The following is an 18865-nucleotide window of genomic DNA, read 5'->3' as shown; positions in this document are numbered from 1 at the left end:
AATTCCAATCCTAATCTAAAATGGTAGCAGTTAAATAAGTTTGATTGAATATTGTTTTGAACTATGCATAAACTTGTATATTTAGTAGAACCAAGTAATATTTTAAAAGTGGGAAAAAGCGCATGTTAGGGAGATGCTCTGGATGCGCTTTAGTAGGACTATTGTGTGTTGCTATATTTCCTTGTTCTTCAAAATTTATTATAAAAATTGCATGATCATCATTTTCTACTTCAAAATTATTGTTTCTTTTGCTTAAATTCGAAGAATCACATGCTTGATTAGAGGAGTCTTTTTGCTACTAGCACAAAGCAATCATTATATTTTTTCCTTCCCAGTTTGGGAAGAAGTCGTTATTGTAAAGCCATCATGCTAGGTCTCTAAAGAAGACATTCGGATTTAACAACATACCTAATAGTTCATTTCTTTAGAAGACTCGAAACTTTGGATGAATGTAAAGATTGGTCAATATATTATGCGGGGAAAATGGGGCTATGAATGTCAAGTTAATGGAAAAAAATTTGTATACTTGTAAATTTAAAATTTTGAAAGCCAAGGTTTAGGTACTAGAGCATAACCCTTAACACATACAAAATAAGCCAGTGATACTTAAGAAATAGGAGCCAAACTTGAAAAAAGCTAGAATTTGATTTGAAGAAGATGCCAAGCTAGATTCAATTCAGTGCATTTGGAGCCTTTCACATAGAGAGGATTAAGCTATGTCCCTAGTGTATTAGGGACTCTTTTATATTTAGACAGCATCAATGTGTCTAAATAAAGATTGGTCTTTGTCGATGTATGTGTTGAGATATTGGCAAATCTAGTATTGCCTAGGTACATAAATGTTAGTTTTAAAGGATGATGCTTTTGTATCTATTACTATTGAAATTCTTTAGATACCACAGCATTACGGATTTAATTCATATTTTTCAAATTTATTGATTTTAATATTGATATTTTTTGAAATTTAAAGTTTCAATCCCACAATAATTTTTAAATTCATTAACTAAAATCATGTGTTTTTTTTTGCGAGAATTATGTAAAAATAGCAAACTGACAATTAACATATAATCACACATGTGAGAATATAAGATTAACAGCTACTGTTTTAGGCTAAGATTGGAATTTTAAATTTTAAAAATAAATAAATTAAAAATAACTAAGTCATAGTATATGAACTAAATTCACAATTTACGCATAATAAAGGGACTAATAGCACAATTTGACATTTTAAATTCAGCATAGTTGACTAATTTATACTTATTCTCTATTATTAGTGAATTATTGTTTTTTTATAAAAGTAATACTAAAAAACAATTAAATATAAGAGTATATGAGAAACAAATTAATTACGAAATAGGATGTTTTCTCTAAAGTGAATATCAGTGTCGCCTGATTAGCTGGCAGCACCACCCTAATTAAAAATAATAATTTTTTATCGGCGCTTTTTGATAGCGATAGCAGTGAACTAAAGTGTGATAAACCAAAACATTCAGGGAAAACTCTTCCTTTTAAATTAGTTATTATGAAAAAAAAGGGTTTATTAAGCGATTATCCCTTAAAATGTGACATTGAGTTGCCCCAAGTTTCTTTTTTACAATAGTCAATCTAAAAGGGAAATTTTTATATCATTCATTGAATGTTTTGATTTATTACATTTTAGTCAAATGTCACCACTATGTCAGACGACATTAATAAAAAATTATTTTTTCTAAAAAAATAGAGTGGTGCCATCAACCAGCTAGGCGATACCAATACCAATATTCACTATAGAAAATATCTCATTTTATAATTAATCTGTTTACATACATTTTTTTATTTAATTATTTTTATAAAAAAAGCCTAATTTATTTATGATAAATTAAATAAAATTTAAGTGGGTCTGGGCCAAGGAGCCGATCAAGAGTCCCAAATCAGACGATTCTTATCATTGATTATGATATGAAGATAGGATAAAGGCAAAATAGAGCAGCCAAGAGTAAACAGGTGGCAGCAGGCCCAACTAAAAAATCGGCAAACAAAAGAATTCTCCTTTTTAATTTCACCGTTTCAAGTCCTTCGTAGAGATAGCAGATTTGATTTACAGAGACCAAAGGGGGGGAAATGGCGATCACACTGAACAATGGATTTAAGATGCCAGTGGTTGGTTTAGGTGTTTGGCGTATGGATGGAAAAGACGTTAGAGACCTCATCATCAACTCCATCAAGCTTGGTTATCGTCATTTTGATTGTGCTGGTACTTTGGGCTCTTTTTTTTTTTAATTATTTTAATCATTTATTAGAGTGTGATGAAATCATTGCAATTTTCATACTGTTTCATTATATCTGAGATCTTTTTTTTTTGGTTAAATTCTGGATGTTAGTGACTGGATGAAGTTTCTCAGTTACAGTGTTTTGGGAAAAAAAAAGTAATCACAATAATTATGGAAATGATAACATTTTAAGAAGATTTATGGACAATAAAATGATTTTATTATGCTAATATGTTTATTTGTTTATATGATTTGGGGGATAGAGTTAAGGGACTGCTAAAGTATGGTTGCATGAACCGTCTAAGCGAAGCCTCGAGTTTGAGTCTTATAGTACTATAGGGTCATAGATCGGGAAATCTAAGAGACAGTTGTTGGACAATATACGCATTCATTGATTGTGTTGGCATGTATTGTTAGTGGCATATATGTCATGTTCATATTCCTCCAAACAGTCGGTGGTTGTCTTGGGTTTGTGTTCTGTAGGACTTTAGTTTGACTGATTGAAAGTTGGTTAGATATGTGGAGATTTAGTCTTTATTGTTACACAGGCATTCTTTGATTGTGTTGTTATGTATTGTTAGTGGCATATATGGCATATATGTCATGTCTATGTTCCTCCGACTGATTGAAAGTTGGTTGTATATATGGAAATTTAGTCTTTATTGTAGTATAGGCTTTCTTTGATTTTATTGTCGTGTATTGTTGGTGACATATATGTCATGTTGGTGTCTCTCCAATGTGTCTGTGGCTGTCTCGGGTTTTTGTTCTGTAGTATAGGCATTCCTTGATTTTATTGTTGTGTATTGTTGGTGGCATATATGTTGTGTTCATGTTCCTCCGACAAGTCGCTGTTTGTCTCAGGTTTGTGTTCTGTAGTATTTTAGTTTGACTGATTGAAAGTCAGATGGATGTGTGAAGATTTAGTCTTTATTGCAGTATGGGCATTCTTTGATTTTATTGTCATGTATTGTTGGTGGCATTATTCATGTGTCTCCAATGTGTCCTCGGTTGTCTCAGTTGTCTGCAGTTATCTGGGTTAGAGTTCCATATTTCTTTAGTTTCACTGATTGGGATAATCGAGAGATGGGTGGTTATGTGAAGATGCAGTCTTCAATTCAGTACGGACATTCTTTGATTGTATTGTTAGTGGCATATATGTTGTATTCGTGTTTCTATGATATGGGTTTGAGTTCCATATTTCTTTAGTTTCACAGATTGAGATAACCGAAAGATGGTTGGTTATGTGAAGATACAGTCTTTATTTCAGTACAGACGTTCTTTGATTGTGTTGTTGGTGGCGTGTTTCTATGACATGTCTGCAGTTATCTGGGTTTGAGTTCCATATTTCTTTAGTTTCACAAATTGGGATAATCGAAAGACAGTTGGTTATCTGAAGATTTAGTCTTTATTTCAGTACAGACATTCTTTGATTGTATTGTCATGTATTGTTAGTGGCATACATGTTGTGTTCATGTTTCTCCTCCATGTCTGCAGTTATCTTGGGTTTGAGTTCCATAGTTCTTTAGTTTCACAGATTGGGAAATCGAAAGATGGTTGGATGTTTTACGATTTAGTATTTATTTCAGTACAAGAATTATTTGATTTTATGTCATGTATTGTCAATGACATTATGTCGTGTTAATGTTTCTCTAACGTCTATACCGTGTTTTACAGCTGACTACAAGAATGAAGCAGAAGTTGGTGAGGCATTGTCTGAAGCATTCAAAACTGGGCTTGTTAAGAGAGAGGACCTCTTTATTACAACCAAGGCTAGATCAATGGAAACTTTAAATCTTCTTTTTTTCTCTTCATACTTCATTATCTTGTAGTTCTTATCTTATCCAGTTCGATTGCAGCTTTGGAATTCTGATCACGGGCATGTTCTTGAGGCCTGTAAAGACAGTCTTAAGAAGCTTCAATTGGATTATCTGGATTTGTATCTAGTTCACTTTCCCGTTGCTGTAAAGCACACTGGTAATTCCCGACTATCCTCTTTAATTGTTTAGCATACATTTATGGAAAACTTAAAAAAGATTGAACGTACTCTTTTTGGATGGTTAAAAGGGCTCTCATCAGAAACAACTGGGAAACTACTCACTCTTCGATTTTGGCTGTATTTTTTTATGCCTACAGGAGTCGGTCAAACGGACAGTCCTTTGGACAAGGATGGAGTCCTGGACATAGACACGACTATATCGTTGGAGACTACCTGGCACGCGATGGAAGATTTGGTTTCCAAGGGTTTAGTTCGTAGCATCGGGATCAGGTCTCAAATTCTGTCTCGACTATCGAGTTGCGTCCATAAATCTTTTTTAACCTTAGACTTGCATCTGATACAAATTCCATATACAGCAACTATGACATCTTTTTAACAAGAGATTGCCTAGCTTACTCCAAGGTGAAGCCTGCTGTAAACCAGATCGAGACACATCCTTACTTCCAACGTGATTGTCTTGTAAAATTTTGCCAGAAGCACGGAATCTGTGTTACCGCTCACACTCCATTAGGAGGTGCTGCTGCTAATGCAGAATGGTTTGGAACAGTGTCATGTTTGGATGATCCCGTCCTTAAGGTACAAAACTATCCACCTGATGTTTTGGTCATCTAAGTTTATTTCTAATGTACATATGTCCTTTGGTTTCAGGCGCTAGCTGAGAAGTACAAGAAAACCGTGGCTCAGATCGTTCTCCGGTGGGGAATCCAACGAAACACGGTAGTAATTCCAAAGACATCAAAGTTCGAGAGATTGAAGGAGAATTTCGAGGTTTTCGACTTCGAGTTAGCCAAAGAAGACATGGACAAAATCAAAGCCATTGACCGGAAATATCGGACCAATCAACCTGCCAAGTTTTGGGGCATCGATCTGTATGCTTAGAGCGCGATGCCGGGTATTCTGTGTGTGGCGACTTACGTTTTATGAAGAATAAGAGCAAAAAAAGTCCATGACTTGCATCAGCAAAGAAAAAACTTATTATTAGATTCATCAATCGCCCAAGTTTCTTTTTTTTTTTTTTAAATGTAGCTAAGTTTCTTGCATGTTATGACATTTACGTTTTATCTGTATGGATTGAGAATAATTTTTCTTTCGTTCCTTTTGTTTTATTTTGGGAGGGAAAAGACATTCAAATTTGATACTTATTGAGGGGGCTGACTTTCTATCAGGAAAAGTATTTGAAGTGTCATTTGTTGAGCAGTCAAATGGATATTCGAATAAAGGTGGTGTGTTTGGGGTGGTTATGTTCGGTTTTATCTTTGGGTTGTCTCTCTACTCTAAAGAGAGATCAAAGGGGTTAAAACCGAGTATAATACCTTTGTCTGAGAGTTCGGTCGATTGCTCGGTAGACGACACTTCAAAGATTTCTCTCAAGAGAGTTAATCCCCCTCAACAATACCCAGTACCTGTATCTGACACATTTGGACCACGCTATAAGGCCATGATCATTCAAAGATCTTCAAAATATATGAAAAAGCTTAGTAAAAATTGAATACCTATATGGTAGACTCTTTTTTATTAGTCACTCACACTTGGGTTGGATTTACTCTTTGTTTTTATTGAAAATAGATATAAATGATTATTTATGTTGGATCTAAGAAACTTACAACAAAGCCAGTTAGATAATAAACTGAATGCATTCGAGCTGGTGGGCTATGGTTTATCTCATACAAGGACTTGGCTTCCATTCAACAATAGCGAAGTGTGAGTGGAGAAAACAAGCTAAAACATTCAACTATATAATATTTATTTTAGGAACAAACAAATAGTCAGGATGGCCGAGTGGTCTAAGGCGCCAGACTCAAGTTCTGGTCCTCGTGAGAGGGCGTGGGTTCAAATCCCACTTCTGACATTTTATTTAAGCATTTTTACTTAAAACGGCGTCGTTCAGGTTGCCTCCGAAAGCAAACACGTAACATTATGGGAAATATCCATCCTGAAACAAAGAGAGAAGAAGCTGTATTCTATTTAGTGTGGGATACCAATCTTAAATGAATTGATGAGGAGAATGGTAACTGTATAAATGGTCTTTGAAACATTGATTAGGTAGGCATGAACAGACATTACCATAATTAGAACAAAAGGAAAAAAGAAACTTAAGCAAAACAGTGTCCAAATTCAATGCTTTAGTAAACTTTACGAAATGAATCTTCACAAAGGGAATATGCATGTGGTAGGAGAAAATGCCTAGCAAGAAACAAATCAGAACCATGTGGAACTTTAACTAATTACTTCACCTGATTTGTTTCTAAACACACTTTTTAAATCAAGTTGAATTTATTCGAGTTATTTTGTATTATTGATTTTTTTTTTGTGACATTTGAATTATCTGGATCTCACATATCCTGAGTTAAAGTTGTCAAATTTAAGTACATGGTTCATCTTTTAAAGCACCCCAATGAAATGCTCTTGTTTTATAAATTCATTGTCTTTTCAAGGGCAAAACTAAGAATTAGGTGATAGAGATTAGATAAAATTAAGACTTGGTTTAGCATTGTTTCTCAAAAGTTAATTTTTGTTTTTGGTTAAAAAAATGCTTTTACAAATTATTTTTGTCCCAAAAGCATTTTTGAAAAATTCAAAAGCATCTTATTTAGTAATATTTTTATCTCAAAAGTACTTCTAAAAAATAATGCTAAATTGGCACTAAAACAATTCAGATGGAGTTAAAGCTAAAATTTTGTACTAAAATTATTTAAATTGTACTTTTTAACTTTGAAAGGAGTCAAAATTACAATTTTTCTATTTAAAACAAGCTAAAAAGGATTAAACTAAACTGTTTACGTTTACAAGGTATTAAAATAGCAATTAATCCATTCCGTTAAGGGCCCTTGCCAGTGGCTACACCCTTGTGCCATTTTAAGTATTCGACAATGTTGATAAACAAAACACCCTACCCAAAACAATACCGACTAATCGAAAGGCCATTGATTTTCACGACCGACACTTCACAAATTTCGACGAAGATAATCTCCCGTCAAACAGGTTTTGATTTTAACTTATACACATAAAACTAAAAAAAATAAAACATTTAAATAAATTAACAAATAAATACATCTCAATTTTTTAAAAAAGAAATTTTTATTGATAGTCATTTTGATATAATTATTAGATAATAAAGTGTATAAGTTAGTGTCAAGTAAATAATTAGATTAAAATAAATTTGTTTTTTTTTTCAAAATAAAATAGCAGAATTATATGCGAGTTTGAATCTTTAAACTTTATATATACACGTGTCGAGCTATCATTGGTCCAGAACCCTCTCCCGCTATTTAAACTCCCTCCTTTTCGTATAAATCCTAACAAACCATCAAAATTAATTTTCCATTTCGACTAGTCTTTTATTGCCTCATTTTTTCACCGAGAAAAATCGTATCTACAGCAATGGGAAATCCAAAGGTATTCTTCGACATGACGATTGGCAGCCAACCAGCTGGCCGGATCGTAATGGAGCTCTTCGCCGATTGCACTCCACGCACGGCGGAGAACTTCCGTGCCCTTTGCACCGGGGAGAAAGGTGTCGGACGCAGCGGGAAACCACTCCACTACCAAGGCTCAACCTTCCACCGCGTGATCCCCAACTTCATGTGCCAGGGAGGCGATTTCACCGCCGGAAATGGCACCGGAGGTGAATCGATATACGGAGCCAAGTTCGAGGACGAGAACTTCATCAAGAAACACACCGGACCGGGGATCCTCTCGATGGCGAACGCCGGACCGGGAACCAACGGGTCGCAGTTCTTCATTTGCACGACTAAGACTGAGTGGCTCGATGGGAAGCACGTGGTGTTTGGACAAGTTGTTGAAGGAATGGATGTGGTTCGAGACATTGAGAAAGTTGGGTCTAGTGGTGGAAGAACTTCTAAGCCAGTTGTTATTGCCGATTGCGGACAACTCTAAAATTAAAAAGACAGCCACGGTGGTTCATGTCTGAAGTTTTAAGCTTCATTTTATTTTTGTTTTAAATGGTTAGTGGTTTTGGTGGTTCTTTAAGAACTAACCATGGAATAAGATAGGCTTTTTCATTAGTTTCCGTCATTAATGAACTGAAATTTCAGTTTAAGGCAATTTATGGATTTGGATTATTATAATTACATGATTTTGGATATTTATTATATTTGATGGGAGGTATGTTGAGGACATCTTCCAATTTTCGTTGCGTCTAATTGTTTATGCAAGTTCGACTTGCATAGAATTTTCTCCTTGATGATTTAGAGACTGGGTTCAAATTTATTGATAATATTATTAAAAGAAATATTCATGAATTTCAAATAAATTAATTTATATGAATCGTTTCACATAATATATATATTATTTGAAATAACAATGTTGAATTGTGTGTTATGATGGTACTGATTATTATGATGCAAGTCTCATCAATAATGGTTTCAATTTTGATATTTTCTTTTCTTTTTAAATGACAAGTTGGTTTGTATGTGGTGATGATATCGATTATTATGATAGCAAGTATATTATATTATTATGATTGAGTTGGCGTTTTAAGCTAATAAAACATTAATTCAGATAAAAAATAAATAAAATGTCATTCTTTTTATAAAGTTAACCGTAACATCCTAATAAATACCTATGCCTTTACATTAAATTAAGTTGATGGAATAAGTAGACAGTGACATGTGATGTGCCACATGTACCTCATGTTGACGTACAAAAATCAATTTTTAACAACAAAAATGAACAAAATTTTTAACAGAAGGACAAACTTGCTTTGATCTAATATTCATGAACTAGTTTACCCATTTTTTTAAGTTGATGGGGGTAAATATAATATAATACAAGGATCTCTATGGTACCTTTTACCACAACTATAATGTAAATTGTAGAGCTACTAGAGCATATTTCAACATTAAAATTATTTTATAAATTTTATTTGATATATTACTTAAATTCAATTATGGAATATAATTTGATTGTTTCATAAATATAGATTTTAAATTATAATTTTTTTTACATTTTATCCTTAATTTTCAAACATTTCACCTTATTCTAAACAAAAAAAAAGTAAATTTTTTATTATGATAATATATTATTAAAATATTAAAATTAAATTAAATTAATTGAAAATACTCTCAATTAAGTAATAAATAATTATTATTGACTTATCATTTTTCACATTTTTTATAGAAAAACTCTATCAAATTATTTTTACTTTGAATTATTAAACATGTGTGAAAAAAATAAAATCATCATTATAAACAAAAACAAAATTTAATTTAAATTCAATGTTATTTTGCTTTTAAAATTCAAACTCAAAACAAGTCATCAACAAACCTACATAGGCTCAACAATTTTAACCTAACATCACCAGCCACACTACTAAAATGTTCACGGTCGTATCTAATTTGAATTAAAAAAATAAAATTGGATTAAATTGAATTAATTATTCAAAATAATATTAATTAAATTATATAATATATTATTTTTATTAATTATGATGTAAAGCCAATCACACAGCACTCAACTTGCAAGAAAAAATGAGGTTTAAAGTGGGGAGGAGGTATGACAAATGCTCAAGTGGCGGCTAAGTTACTGATTTGGTATAACAACACCATTATTAGTAATTTGCACTTTAATTGGGATCAATTTAATAATAAGAAACAACGAAGACCCATTCAAAAAATGGAAAATTTTCCCTCTACCCAAATTTTTTATTTAAAATATGGTATACATATAAAGAAAGGGAAAATATATGGGATAAATTTGGTACACACTTAATCCATTCAAATATTATAATAATTTTTAAAAAATTATAATTAAAATATTTTAAGATATATATTTTTAAAATTAATATAACATTTTTAACTAATAATCATAAATTAAATTATAATATTTTAAATGTGTAATATTTATCTCAACTTCTATTAAATTATAATTATTTTTAAATGTATAATCACAACTTTTATTTTATTTTAATTTTTTATTTTCAAAAATGAATTTAACAATATGATGAAAAATAAATAATATTTTTATGTGTTTAATTTTTTTTTCTAAACTAATCTTTTTTATATATATTATACAGAATATAGATATTATTTTTTTAATCAAAACGTGCCATGGGGTATCTTATATTAAGGCGTGCATAGACTTCCATTTTGTTTGGGGGAGAAAAGAAAAAGAGAGAGAAAAGAAAAGAAAAGAAATGGAAAATCTGGCTATTCTACTACTAGTGATTTTCTTGGTAGCCATGCCAATGGCGTATTGCGTCAAAGAAGGTGCCGAGGAAGTAGATGAATGGTTCGACAAGCTTCCATACGCAAAACAAAAGGTTACTAAGCTCCATTTCTTCTTCCACGACAGATTTGCTGGAAAACACAACAGAACCGCCGTCCGGGTCGCCCACGGACCGGAGACCGACAAATCACCAACCTCATTTGGTCTCGTTTTCATCATGGATGACCCATTAACAGAAAGGATGAATCCGACATCCAAAGAGTTGGGTCGAGCTCAAGGGCTGTACGCATTTTCTGGGCAAGACGAACTGAGCCTGTTGATGTCGTTTAACTTGGTGTTTACCACCGGCGAGTTCAACGGCAGCACTCTTACTGTACTTGGGAGGAATCCGGCGGTTCCCCACCGTGAGATGCCTATTGTAGGTGGTTCAGGCGTTTTCCGAATGGCTCGTGGGGTGGCGTCGGCTAAGTTACGGTCGTTTAATATGACTACCGGTAATGCTCTCATTGAATACAATGTTGTAGTGATGCATTATTAAAGTGATTAACTTACCCAATGCATTCGTCGTAAGCTCAAATAAAAATTCATGGCTATTTATAGATACCATATATGTTTTCTTTTCATGTGGTATTTCATTTTACTTATTTTCGTCTTTTTGTTTTTTTGAAAGTTGATGTTGCATTTGAATTTTCTTTTGCAATAATGAAATATTTTATTATGTGATTTTTTTTAAATTTACAATTACAAAATATATATTCAACCAATTACAAAATGTAAAATTAAACTATTCCAAAATAAAGTGCATAATCAAACAATTACAACAAAAATAAATTAAAAAACTTGACCAATTTAGATTAAAAAATTAATTGACTGAACAATTACAACAAAAATAAACTAAAAATTATAATAATCTAGAGTAAAATTGCCAATCTAATTAAAATTTATATATGACAATACTAAAAGATTCACACATATAAGTGTCCATGGCAGATTTCAAACCTAAATACTTAGAATACAGAGTATCCATCTTTGCCAGCTATACTAAGGGATCAATTTGAGTTGAAATTTAGTCAAATGTATATATGTTCGCTATATTTTTATAATTTTATTTTACAGAGTGTAATGTCAACATTATAATGATCAAAGACTATTAAAAAATTAATTAATACAATTTAAAAATTTAAAAGTTTAATTAAATAGTTTTTTCGTGAAGTAAATTGAAAAAGAAAGAGCTAGCAAAAAGTTATATATATATATATAATAGAAAGCAACAAAAGTTAGAACTTCGATGAACAGAGAAAAAGAGGTTTCTAGAGAGAACAGTTTGTTTTTTCTTTAGCAAAACTGTCCATGTTCAATGTATATAAAACTAAGTGATTTATATATATATAAATTCATACTCAAATGATACATTAAATTAATTAAAAATTAATATTTTAAATGATTTAATGTTTTATGTATGTTTGATAATTTAAAATAAAAAAAATTTAATATTTTTTTTATAAAAATAGAAAAATAATAAATAGATTAAAAAATAATTTTATTTATTTATTTTAATATTATATCATTTTATAAAAAAATTATGTTCAAAATTTAGTTTTTATTTAAAATAAAGCAAAATAATTTAATTATTCACAGTTAATTTTAAATAATATATAGAACAATTTTATAATTTAAATTTAATACTTAAATTTTTTTCACACTTATTTTCTCTAACAGTAAAATTTTCAATTTCCAATTTATTGACAGCACCTAAAATTATTTTTTCCGTCTTTTTTTCCTCCATCATCATCAATCTAGTCTCCATGGGAGAAGTGGATCAAGCTTTCATTCAATCCATCGAACACCGAGCCAACCTCGATAACATCGAAATCGAAGGAATCCCATTAATCGATCTTTCACTATCCCACACTACAGACATCAACCTACTCGTTTCAGAGATAGGAAACGCTTGCAAAAACTGGGGTTTTTTTCAAGTGATCAACCATGGGGTGCCTTGGAAATTGCTCGAAAAGATTAAGGTAGCAGCTAAAGCATTCTTCGATCAACCCGTAGAGGAAAAACGTAAGGTTAAACGAGATGAAGTGAATGCTATGGGGTACCATGAAAGCGAGCATACTAAGAACGTTAGAGACTGGAAAGAGGTGTTTGATTTCTTGATAAAAGACCCTTCTTTTTTACCAGCTTCGCCTGAGACTGAGGATGATGAAATAAGGACGTTGAGTAATCAGTGGCCTGAGACTCCTCCTCAGTTTAGGTACTTTCATTGGAGCGTTTCTTTAATGTTCTTATTATGTTGCATTTGGTGTGTTTGATAAATTGGCTGACAGAGATGACTAAATCTATGATTAGGGGTGTAAATAACACTGGTGCTATCTATTTGAGTTTGAATAGGAAAAGATTCGAATTTAAGTCGGTAATTATTAAGTCGAGCTTGAGCTTAGTAGCTGAAGCTATCAATCAAGCTAAATTTGAGCTCAATAATATTTGGCTCAAATGGTTGGTGAGTTATACTGAGCTTTGCGAAAATTGATAAAGGATCTTTAATCGAACTCAAGTTCTAGTAGCTTGATTATATCTTGAACTACTTTACTTTAAAATAGATGCTTGACTTTAAAATAGATGCTTGATTAAGTTCGAGTTGAGTATTAAGCTTCGAATTTCGAGTCAAATTCGAGCTTGCCTCGATTACACCAATATCTATCACTGTTCAAATGTAGAATTTGACAGTTTGAAGATAAAAGCAGCCCATAGCAATCTTGGGCCTGTTGATTTAAAAATGACCCATGTTTTACAAATTACAAATCTTATTAGTTTCTTTAACAAATTGATTTGAGCTAAAAATGGAATTGCCCAAGCTTGCTTGATTAAGTTCATTTAATTAGTTCGATTATTTATATTTGAATACTAATTTAAAACATGGGACTAAGCACAAGTTAATCCATTAGGGTATTTAAATTCAATTTGCTCAATATTAGCTTGAGATTAATGATAATCGAGCTGAATATGAGCTTTCTTTCAAGCAAAATCCGAAGAATTTATTTGCACAAGTGCCTCATTTACGCCTTGTGTTAATCCAGCTTGTTAATGTTGGTTAGGGAAGTATGCCAGACGTATGCAAGAGAGGTTGAAAAGCTAGGTTACAAGCTATTGGAACTCATCTCTTTGAGCTTAGGCTTGCCATCTAATAGGCTCAATGGCTACTTTGAAGACCATACAACCATGATGAGACTTAATCACTATCCTCCATGCCCTTGCCCTGAGCTAGCACTCGGCGTAGGTCGACACAAGGATGCCGGTGCTTTAACCATCGTTGCTCAAGATGATGTCGGAGGATTACAAGTGAGGAGAAAATCGGACGATGTATGGGTTCCTGTTAAACCGACCCCAAATGCTTTGGTCATCAATGTTGGTGATACTATTCAGGTAACTTCATTTCATTTTTGGCTAATTTATTCAAGCTCTTGCTTATAGATTCATCCAAAGTTCGAGCTACCGGTCCGGCTTAGCCTGAGCCAGACTATAAGACAAAATGGTAGTAAATTTAATATCCAAATCTGAAAATTAACTAAGCGGTCAAAATATGATTGCCAGTCCTTGTATTTTGGTAAAGTTTGAGATTTAATCCTTCTATTTAAACAAAGTTCAAATTAAATCCTGTTGCTTTTTTAGTTTAAAAATTTTAGTCCAATCATTGACAACATTAGTATTTTCTGTAAAAAAATTGCTTATTATCAGGTATATTTACCGAGTTCATAACGATTTGCTTTTGTAGTCGGTACTATTGCATTGATGAAAAATACAATGGTTTTACACGAAACTGCAAAAGATGATCGAATAATACTGGGTTTTCAGGTTTGGAGCAACGAAGCTTACGAGAGCATGGAGCATAGGGTGGTGGTGAACTCGGAACGGGAAAGGTTTTCGATTCCAGTCTTCTTTTTCCCTTCTCACTACGTGATGGTGAAGCCATTGGAGGAGCTTGTGAACGAGGGAAACCCACCCAAATATAAACCATACAACTTTGGAAAGTTCTTTGTGGCTAGAAACCGCAGTGATTATAAGAAACTTGAGGTCCAAAACATCCAGATAAGTGATTTTAAGATCATCTAATTTGTGCCGTTTTGGAAGTGTCGGCAAAGGTTGAGGCTTTCTGGATATAGCGTGCATGTTCGAGTTCTATCATCCGCAGATGCTATTCGTGGGTTCTCTCTCAAATTATTTTGGGTTTAAGTCACACCATGTACTACTTTATTCCCGATTTATTCTAGATTCTAGTCAAAGTCTTAATATATTCCGATTTTCAGTTTGTTGTATTTTGTATCCAATAGATTCTACTTTTAGTTAATCAAACATGTAGATTTGTACTATAATTACAGTTGTAAATTTCTTTAAAAAGAGTTAATTGCATGAGACATCTCTCTAAACTTTAAAATACTTTAATTACATCTTCAAACTATTAATATTATATCAATCAAGTTGTTTCATACAAGTTAAATTTTATGTTGTTAAATTTAATTTTTTTTTAAAAAACACGGGGCAGCATAACTTTTCAAATTAAAACTGAAAAAGGAAAGAATCAATGATAAAGTATTCGTAAAAGGAAGATTTTGACAATATCAATTTTAACAATAATTATTTTACATGAAATTTTCTTTTTAAAATTATATTATTTAAGATCTGATATATTTTTTAACAGGTAAATTGTCATTCGTTACGTGATTATTTTTAAGAGAGGAATTCGAGTTGAAATTTAGTGAAATGTAAATATTTGCTGTATAGTAGTAAAGAAACTATTGGACTTTGGACTTACGATAAAAATATGGAATTTTCAAATTAATATATGAAAAAGAAACGAGTAATTGGGTTCACAAACAAGTTAGTCATCCGTAAAAACTGGCCAGTCGAACTTTTTATTAAAAGACTTTTTAATATTGATAATAGGTACTATAATTGTGTAATAAAAAATCTATGGATAAACTTTCACCAAAAAAAAAAATCTATGGATTAACCACTTCAATTCCTATTATAACGCAAGAAGAAAGGTGATTTTTATTTTTGGACATCAAACATGGAGAAAACCTCGTTTGACCATTACAAATCTCTATCTGTCTCCTCCTTTCCATTAACTGGCGGCGCCACCAGTTACTCCTTGGCCGCGCCACCTTGGAAAAAACCATGCTTTCACCAATACCTCTTTTACAAAAATACCTTACATTTCTTTAACTATGATTTTTTTTTTGCAAAAAAATACATAAGAAAAATAAATTATCAATTAGATTCAGACATATCGTCGTCTTGTCGTTAAAACCAGACAAGTGTTTTGTTTTGTTTTGTCTTGTCTTAAAAGGGATCGTTGCCGTAACTTGGATTTTGTTATTGTTTCCGTGTCCGCTGACCATGGCGGGCGTAGTGAAACAACTGTTAGCGAGGCCAATACAAGTGGCGGATATGGTGACAAAGGCGGCGGATGAAGCACAATCGTTCAAACAAGATTGTCAAGAGATTAAAGGTAAGACCGAAAAGTTAGCCGGCTTACTCCGGCAAGTTGCACGAGCGAGCAACGACATTTACGAACGGCCGACACGTAGAATCGTCGATGAAACCGAACAAGTCCTCGACAAGGCCTTAACTCTTGTCCTAAAGTGTGGTGCAACCGGTTTTCTGGGACGACTTTTCACCATTATCCCAGCCGCGGCCTTTAGGAAACTATCGATGCAACTTGAGAATTCTATCGGGGATGTTTCGTGGCTTTTGGCCGTGTCGGGAGATAATCGTGATGATGAATATCTCGGTCTTCCTCCCATTGCAGCGAACGAACCGATTTTATGTCTTATATGGGAACAAATAGCTAATCTTTATACAGGTACGTTAGAAGAACGGGCCGATGCTTCGGCTTCCTTAGTGTCTTTGGCTCGGGATAATGATCGATACGGTAAGTTGATTATCGAGGAAGGTGGGGTAGTTCCTTTATTGAAATTGGCTAAGGAAGGGAATCTCGAGGGTCAAGAGAATGCGGCAAGGGCGATTGGGTTGCTCGGACGTGACGCGGAAAGTGTCGAACAGATTGTAAATGCTGGAGTTTGTGCAGTGTTTGCGAAAATCCTCAAAGAAGGTCAAATGAAAGTTCAATCTATTGTGGCTTGGGCCGTATCGGAATTAGCTGCTCATCACCCTAAATGCCAAGACCATTTCTCACAAAACAATATAATTCGGTTTCTCGTAAGCCATATTGCTTTCGAGACCGTCGAGGAACATAGTAAGTATACGATTGTGAACAAACAAGGGGTGTCCTCGATTCATTCGGTTCTCGTAGCTAGTAAGGGCCCCGATTCTCATAAGAAAGAGGAAACCGAGAGTAATATAAATCGTTCGTTGGGGAACCGAGCCGCACCTACCCAAATGCAAAATGTGGTTGCCAATACTTTGAAAGGGAAGAACCCGACACCACCACAACCGAACAATCAAGCTAACCATCCCAAAGGCGGCCAACAAGTCCCGCACGCTAAATCGAACCACCATCCGCGCCATGTTTCGATATCTGGTACTAGCATTAAAGGAAGAGAATTCGAAGACCCGGCCACTAAAGCACAAATGAAAGCAATGGCAGCCAGGGCTTTGTGGCAACTTTGCAAGGGAAACCTCTCGATATGTCGTAGCATAACTGAATCGAGAGCTTTATTGTGTTTGGCGATTCTATTAGAAAAAAGCACGGACGACGTTAAATACTACTCGGCCATGGCGTTAGTGGAAATCACGGCTGTTGCAGAACAAAACGCAGACTTGAGACGCTCATCTTTCAAACCAACTTCACCAGCAGCCAGGGCCGTCGTCGATCAATTACTCAAAATTATCGAAAAAACTGACACGGAACTCCTCGTCCCATGCATCAAAACAATCGGGCACCTAGCGAGGACCTTCCGAGCTACCGAAACAAGGATTGTCACACCGTTAGTGAAACTACTTGACGAAACTGAACCCGAGGTTTCAATGGAAGCCGTCATGGCACTTAACAAATTCGCCACACCAAAAAATTTCCTCCACGTTAACCATTCGAAAGCGATCGTTGAAGCCGGCGGGGTGAAACATTTGATTCAATTGGTTTATTTTGGAGAACAAATGGTGCAGTTCCCGTCGTTGACACTTCTTTGTTACATTGCTTACAATATACCCGACAGTGAAGTTCTTGCCCAAGATGAAGTGCTTATAGTACTTGAATGGGCATCGAAACAAGCTCATTTATCGGGAGATCCCGACATTGATGATTTATTACCAGAAGCTAAAAGTCGATTGGAACTGTATCAATCGAGAGGTAAAAGATTCCATTAATGCTTTTACTGCCAAAAAAAAAAAATAGTTTCAGTTTTGTAAGTTTCCAATTTTACCTTTCATTCAAAATTATCGTATATAAGTATACATCTAGCATTATTGACACCAATGTTATCGATTTTAAATAGGATAATGTTATTTTTAGGCTTGCAGGTTACTCGGATTTAGCTCAAAAATTATCGAATCAACCTTAAAAATTATCGAATCAGAGAGTAAAAGTATTACATTAGAGTTAAAATTTTATTTTGCACCATTTACTTAAAAATAGCTAAATTAGTCCTTTTACATTAGATTTAAGAGCAAATTAATTCTTTTTGTTAAAAATTTAATCTGTTTATATTGTTACAAACTGGTGTGACTGACGAAATAATCAGGTAGTTAGTTGCATGTGATGTGTCACGTGTACCTTATGCTGACATACAGAACCAATTTTTAACAATAAAAATGGATGACTTTTAACAAAATGACTGATTTGCTTTTTTATTTAACATATAAGTACTAATTTATTCATTTTTAGATTTGAGTGAGCAATATGCAATTTGGCTCCTAGTACAATGATCTTCGTGATCTTTTTACAACTTCACAAGTTACTTGGATTTAGCTTGAAAACCATTCAATTAAGCTCAAAAGAGTCAATTTTAGGGGAAAGTATCACGAAGATCTTTGTATTGGAAGTAAAAATGCATTTTGCCTCATTTACTCATAAATGGGTAAATTAGTCCCTTTATGTTAGATCAAAGAGCAAATTGGTATTTTTTGTTAAAAATTTAATCCATTTGTACTGTTAAAAATTAGGGTTGCTGATGAAATACTCAAACAATTATATGTGACGTGCCATGTATACCTGATATTGACGTACAATGTCTTGTTTTTAACAATAAAAATAGATGAAATTCTTAACAATAGGACTAGTTTGCTATTTGATCTAATATATAGGGACTAATTTACCCATTTTTTGAGTTGAAGGAGTAAAATGCAATCCAACTCCTATTACAAGGGCCTCCATGATACTTTTATTGTCAATTTTAGTAATTTAATACTTAATTCGAGTTTAATTAGTATTGAAAGTTTTCAATTCAAATTTGATCTCGATCATAAATAATCT

General features: G+C 33.3%; 4 protein-coding genes and 1 non-coding gene across 5 annotated transcripts; all 5 read left to right on the top strand.

The window, feature by feature from the left end:
- The first annotated feature begins 1871 nt into the window (after nucleotides 1–1871).
- On the top strand, nucleotides 1872–5335 carry LOC107928936 (NADP-dependent D-sorbitol-6-phosphate dehydrogenase). The gene is made up of 6 exons (XM_016860244.2): nucleotides 1872–2233; nucleotides 3924–4018; nucleotides 4106–4223; nucleotides 4383–4515; nucleotides 4602–4821; nucleotides 4894–5335. Exons 1-6 carry the CDS (start codon nucleotides 2101–2103, stop codon nucleotides 5122–5124), a joined length of 930 nt encoding a protein of 309 aa, XP_016715733.1. The 5' UTR covers nucleotides 1872–2100; the 3' UTR covers nucleotides 5125–5335.
- Nucleotides 5336–6010: 675 nt separating this feature from the next.
- TRNAL-CAA (transfer RNA leucine (anticodon CAA)) lies at nucleotides 6011–6094 on the top strand. The gene has a single exon. It is a non-coding gene; the product is annotated as a tRNA-Leu (tRNA).
- Nucleotides 6095–7563: 1469 nt separating this feature from the next.
- On the top strand, nucleotides 7564–8384 carry LOC107928818 (peptidyl-prolyl cis-trans isomerase 1). Its single transcript, XM_016860095.2, has one exon. It carries the CDS (start codon nucleotides 7627–7629, stop codon nucleotides 8140–8142), a length of 516 nt encoding a protein of 171 aa, XP_016715584.1. The 5' UTR covers nucleotides 7564–7626; the 3' UTR covers nucleotides 8143–8384.
- Nucleotides 8385–10362: 1978 nt separating this feature from the next.
- Nucleotides 10363–14844, top strand: LOC107928785 (protein DMR6-LIKE OXYGENASE 1). Its single transcript, XM_016860050.2, has 4 exons — nucleotides 10363–10925; nucleotides 12232–12688; nucleotides 13530–13857; nucleotides 14287–14844. The coding sequence occupies exons 1-4, from the start codon at nucleotides 10400–10402 to the stop codon at nucleotides 14542–14544; spliced, it is 1569 nt and encodes a 522-aa protein (XP_016715539.1). The 5' UTR covers nucleotides 10363–10399; the 3' UTR covers nucleotides 14545–14844.
- Nucleotides 14845–15476: 632 nt separating this feature from the next.
- Nucleotides 15477–17863, top strand: LOC107928869 (uncharacterized). Its single transcript, XM_016860141.2, has one exon. The coding sequence runs from the start codon at nucleotides 15832–15834 to the stop codon at nucleotides 17758–17760; it is 1929 nt and encodes a 642-aa protein (XP_016715630.1). The 5' UTR covers nucleotides 15477–15831; the 3' UTR covers nucleotides 17761–17863.
- The last annotated feature ends 1002 nt before the right edge of the window (nucleotides 17864–18865 follow it).

Source organism: Gossypium hirsutum, chromosome D01, assembly GCF_007990345.1.
Source record: "Gossypium hirsutum isolate 1008001.06 chromosome D01, Gossypium_hirsutum_v2.1, whole genome shotgun sequence".
NCBI classification, from domain to species: Eukaryota; Viridiplantae; Streptophyta; class Magnoliopsida; order Malvales; family Malvaceae; genus Gossypium; species Gossypium hirsutum.
Note: the sequence above shows the minus strand (reverse complement) of the source record. Positions and strands in the feature narration are given on the sequence as shown.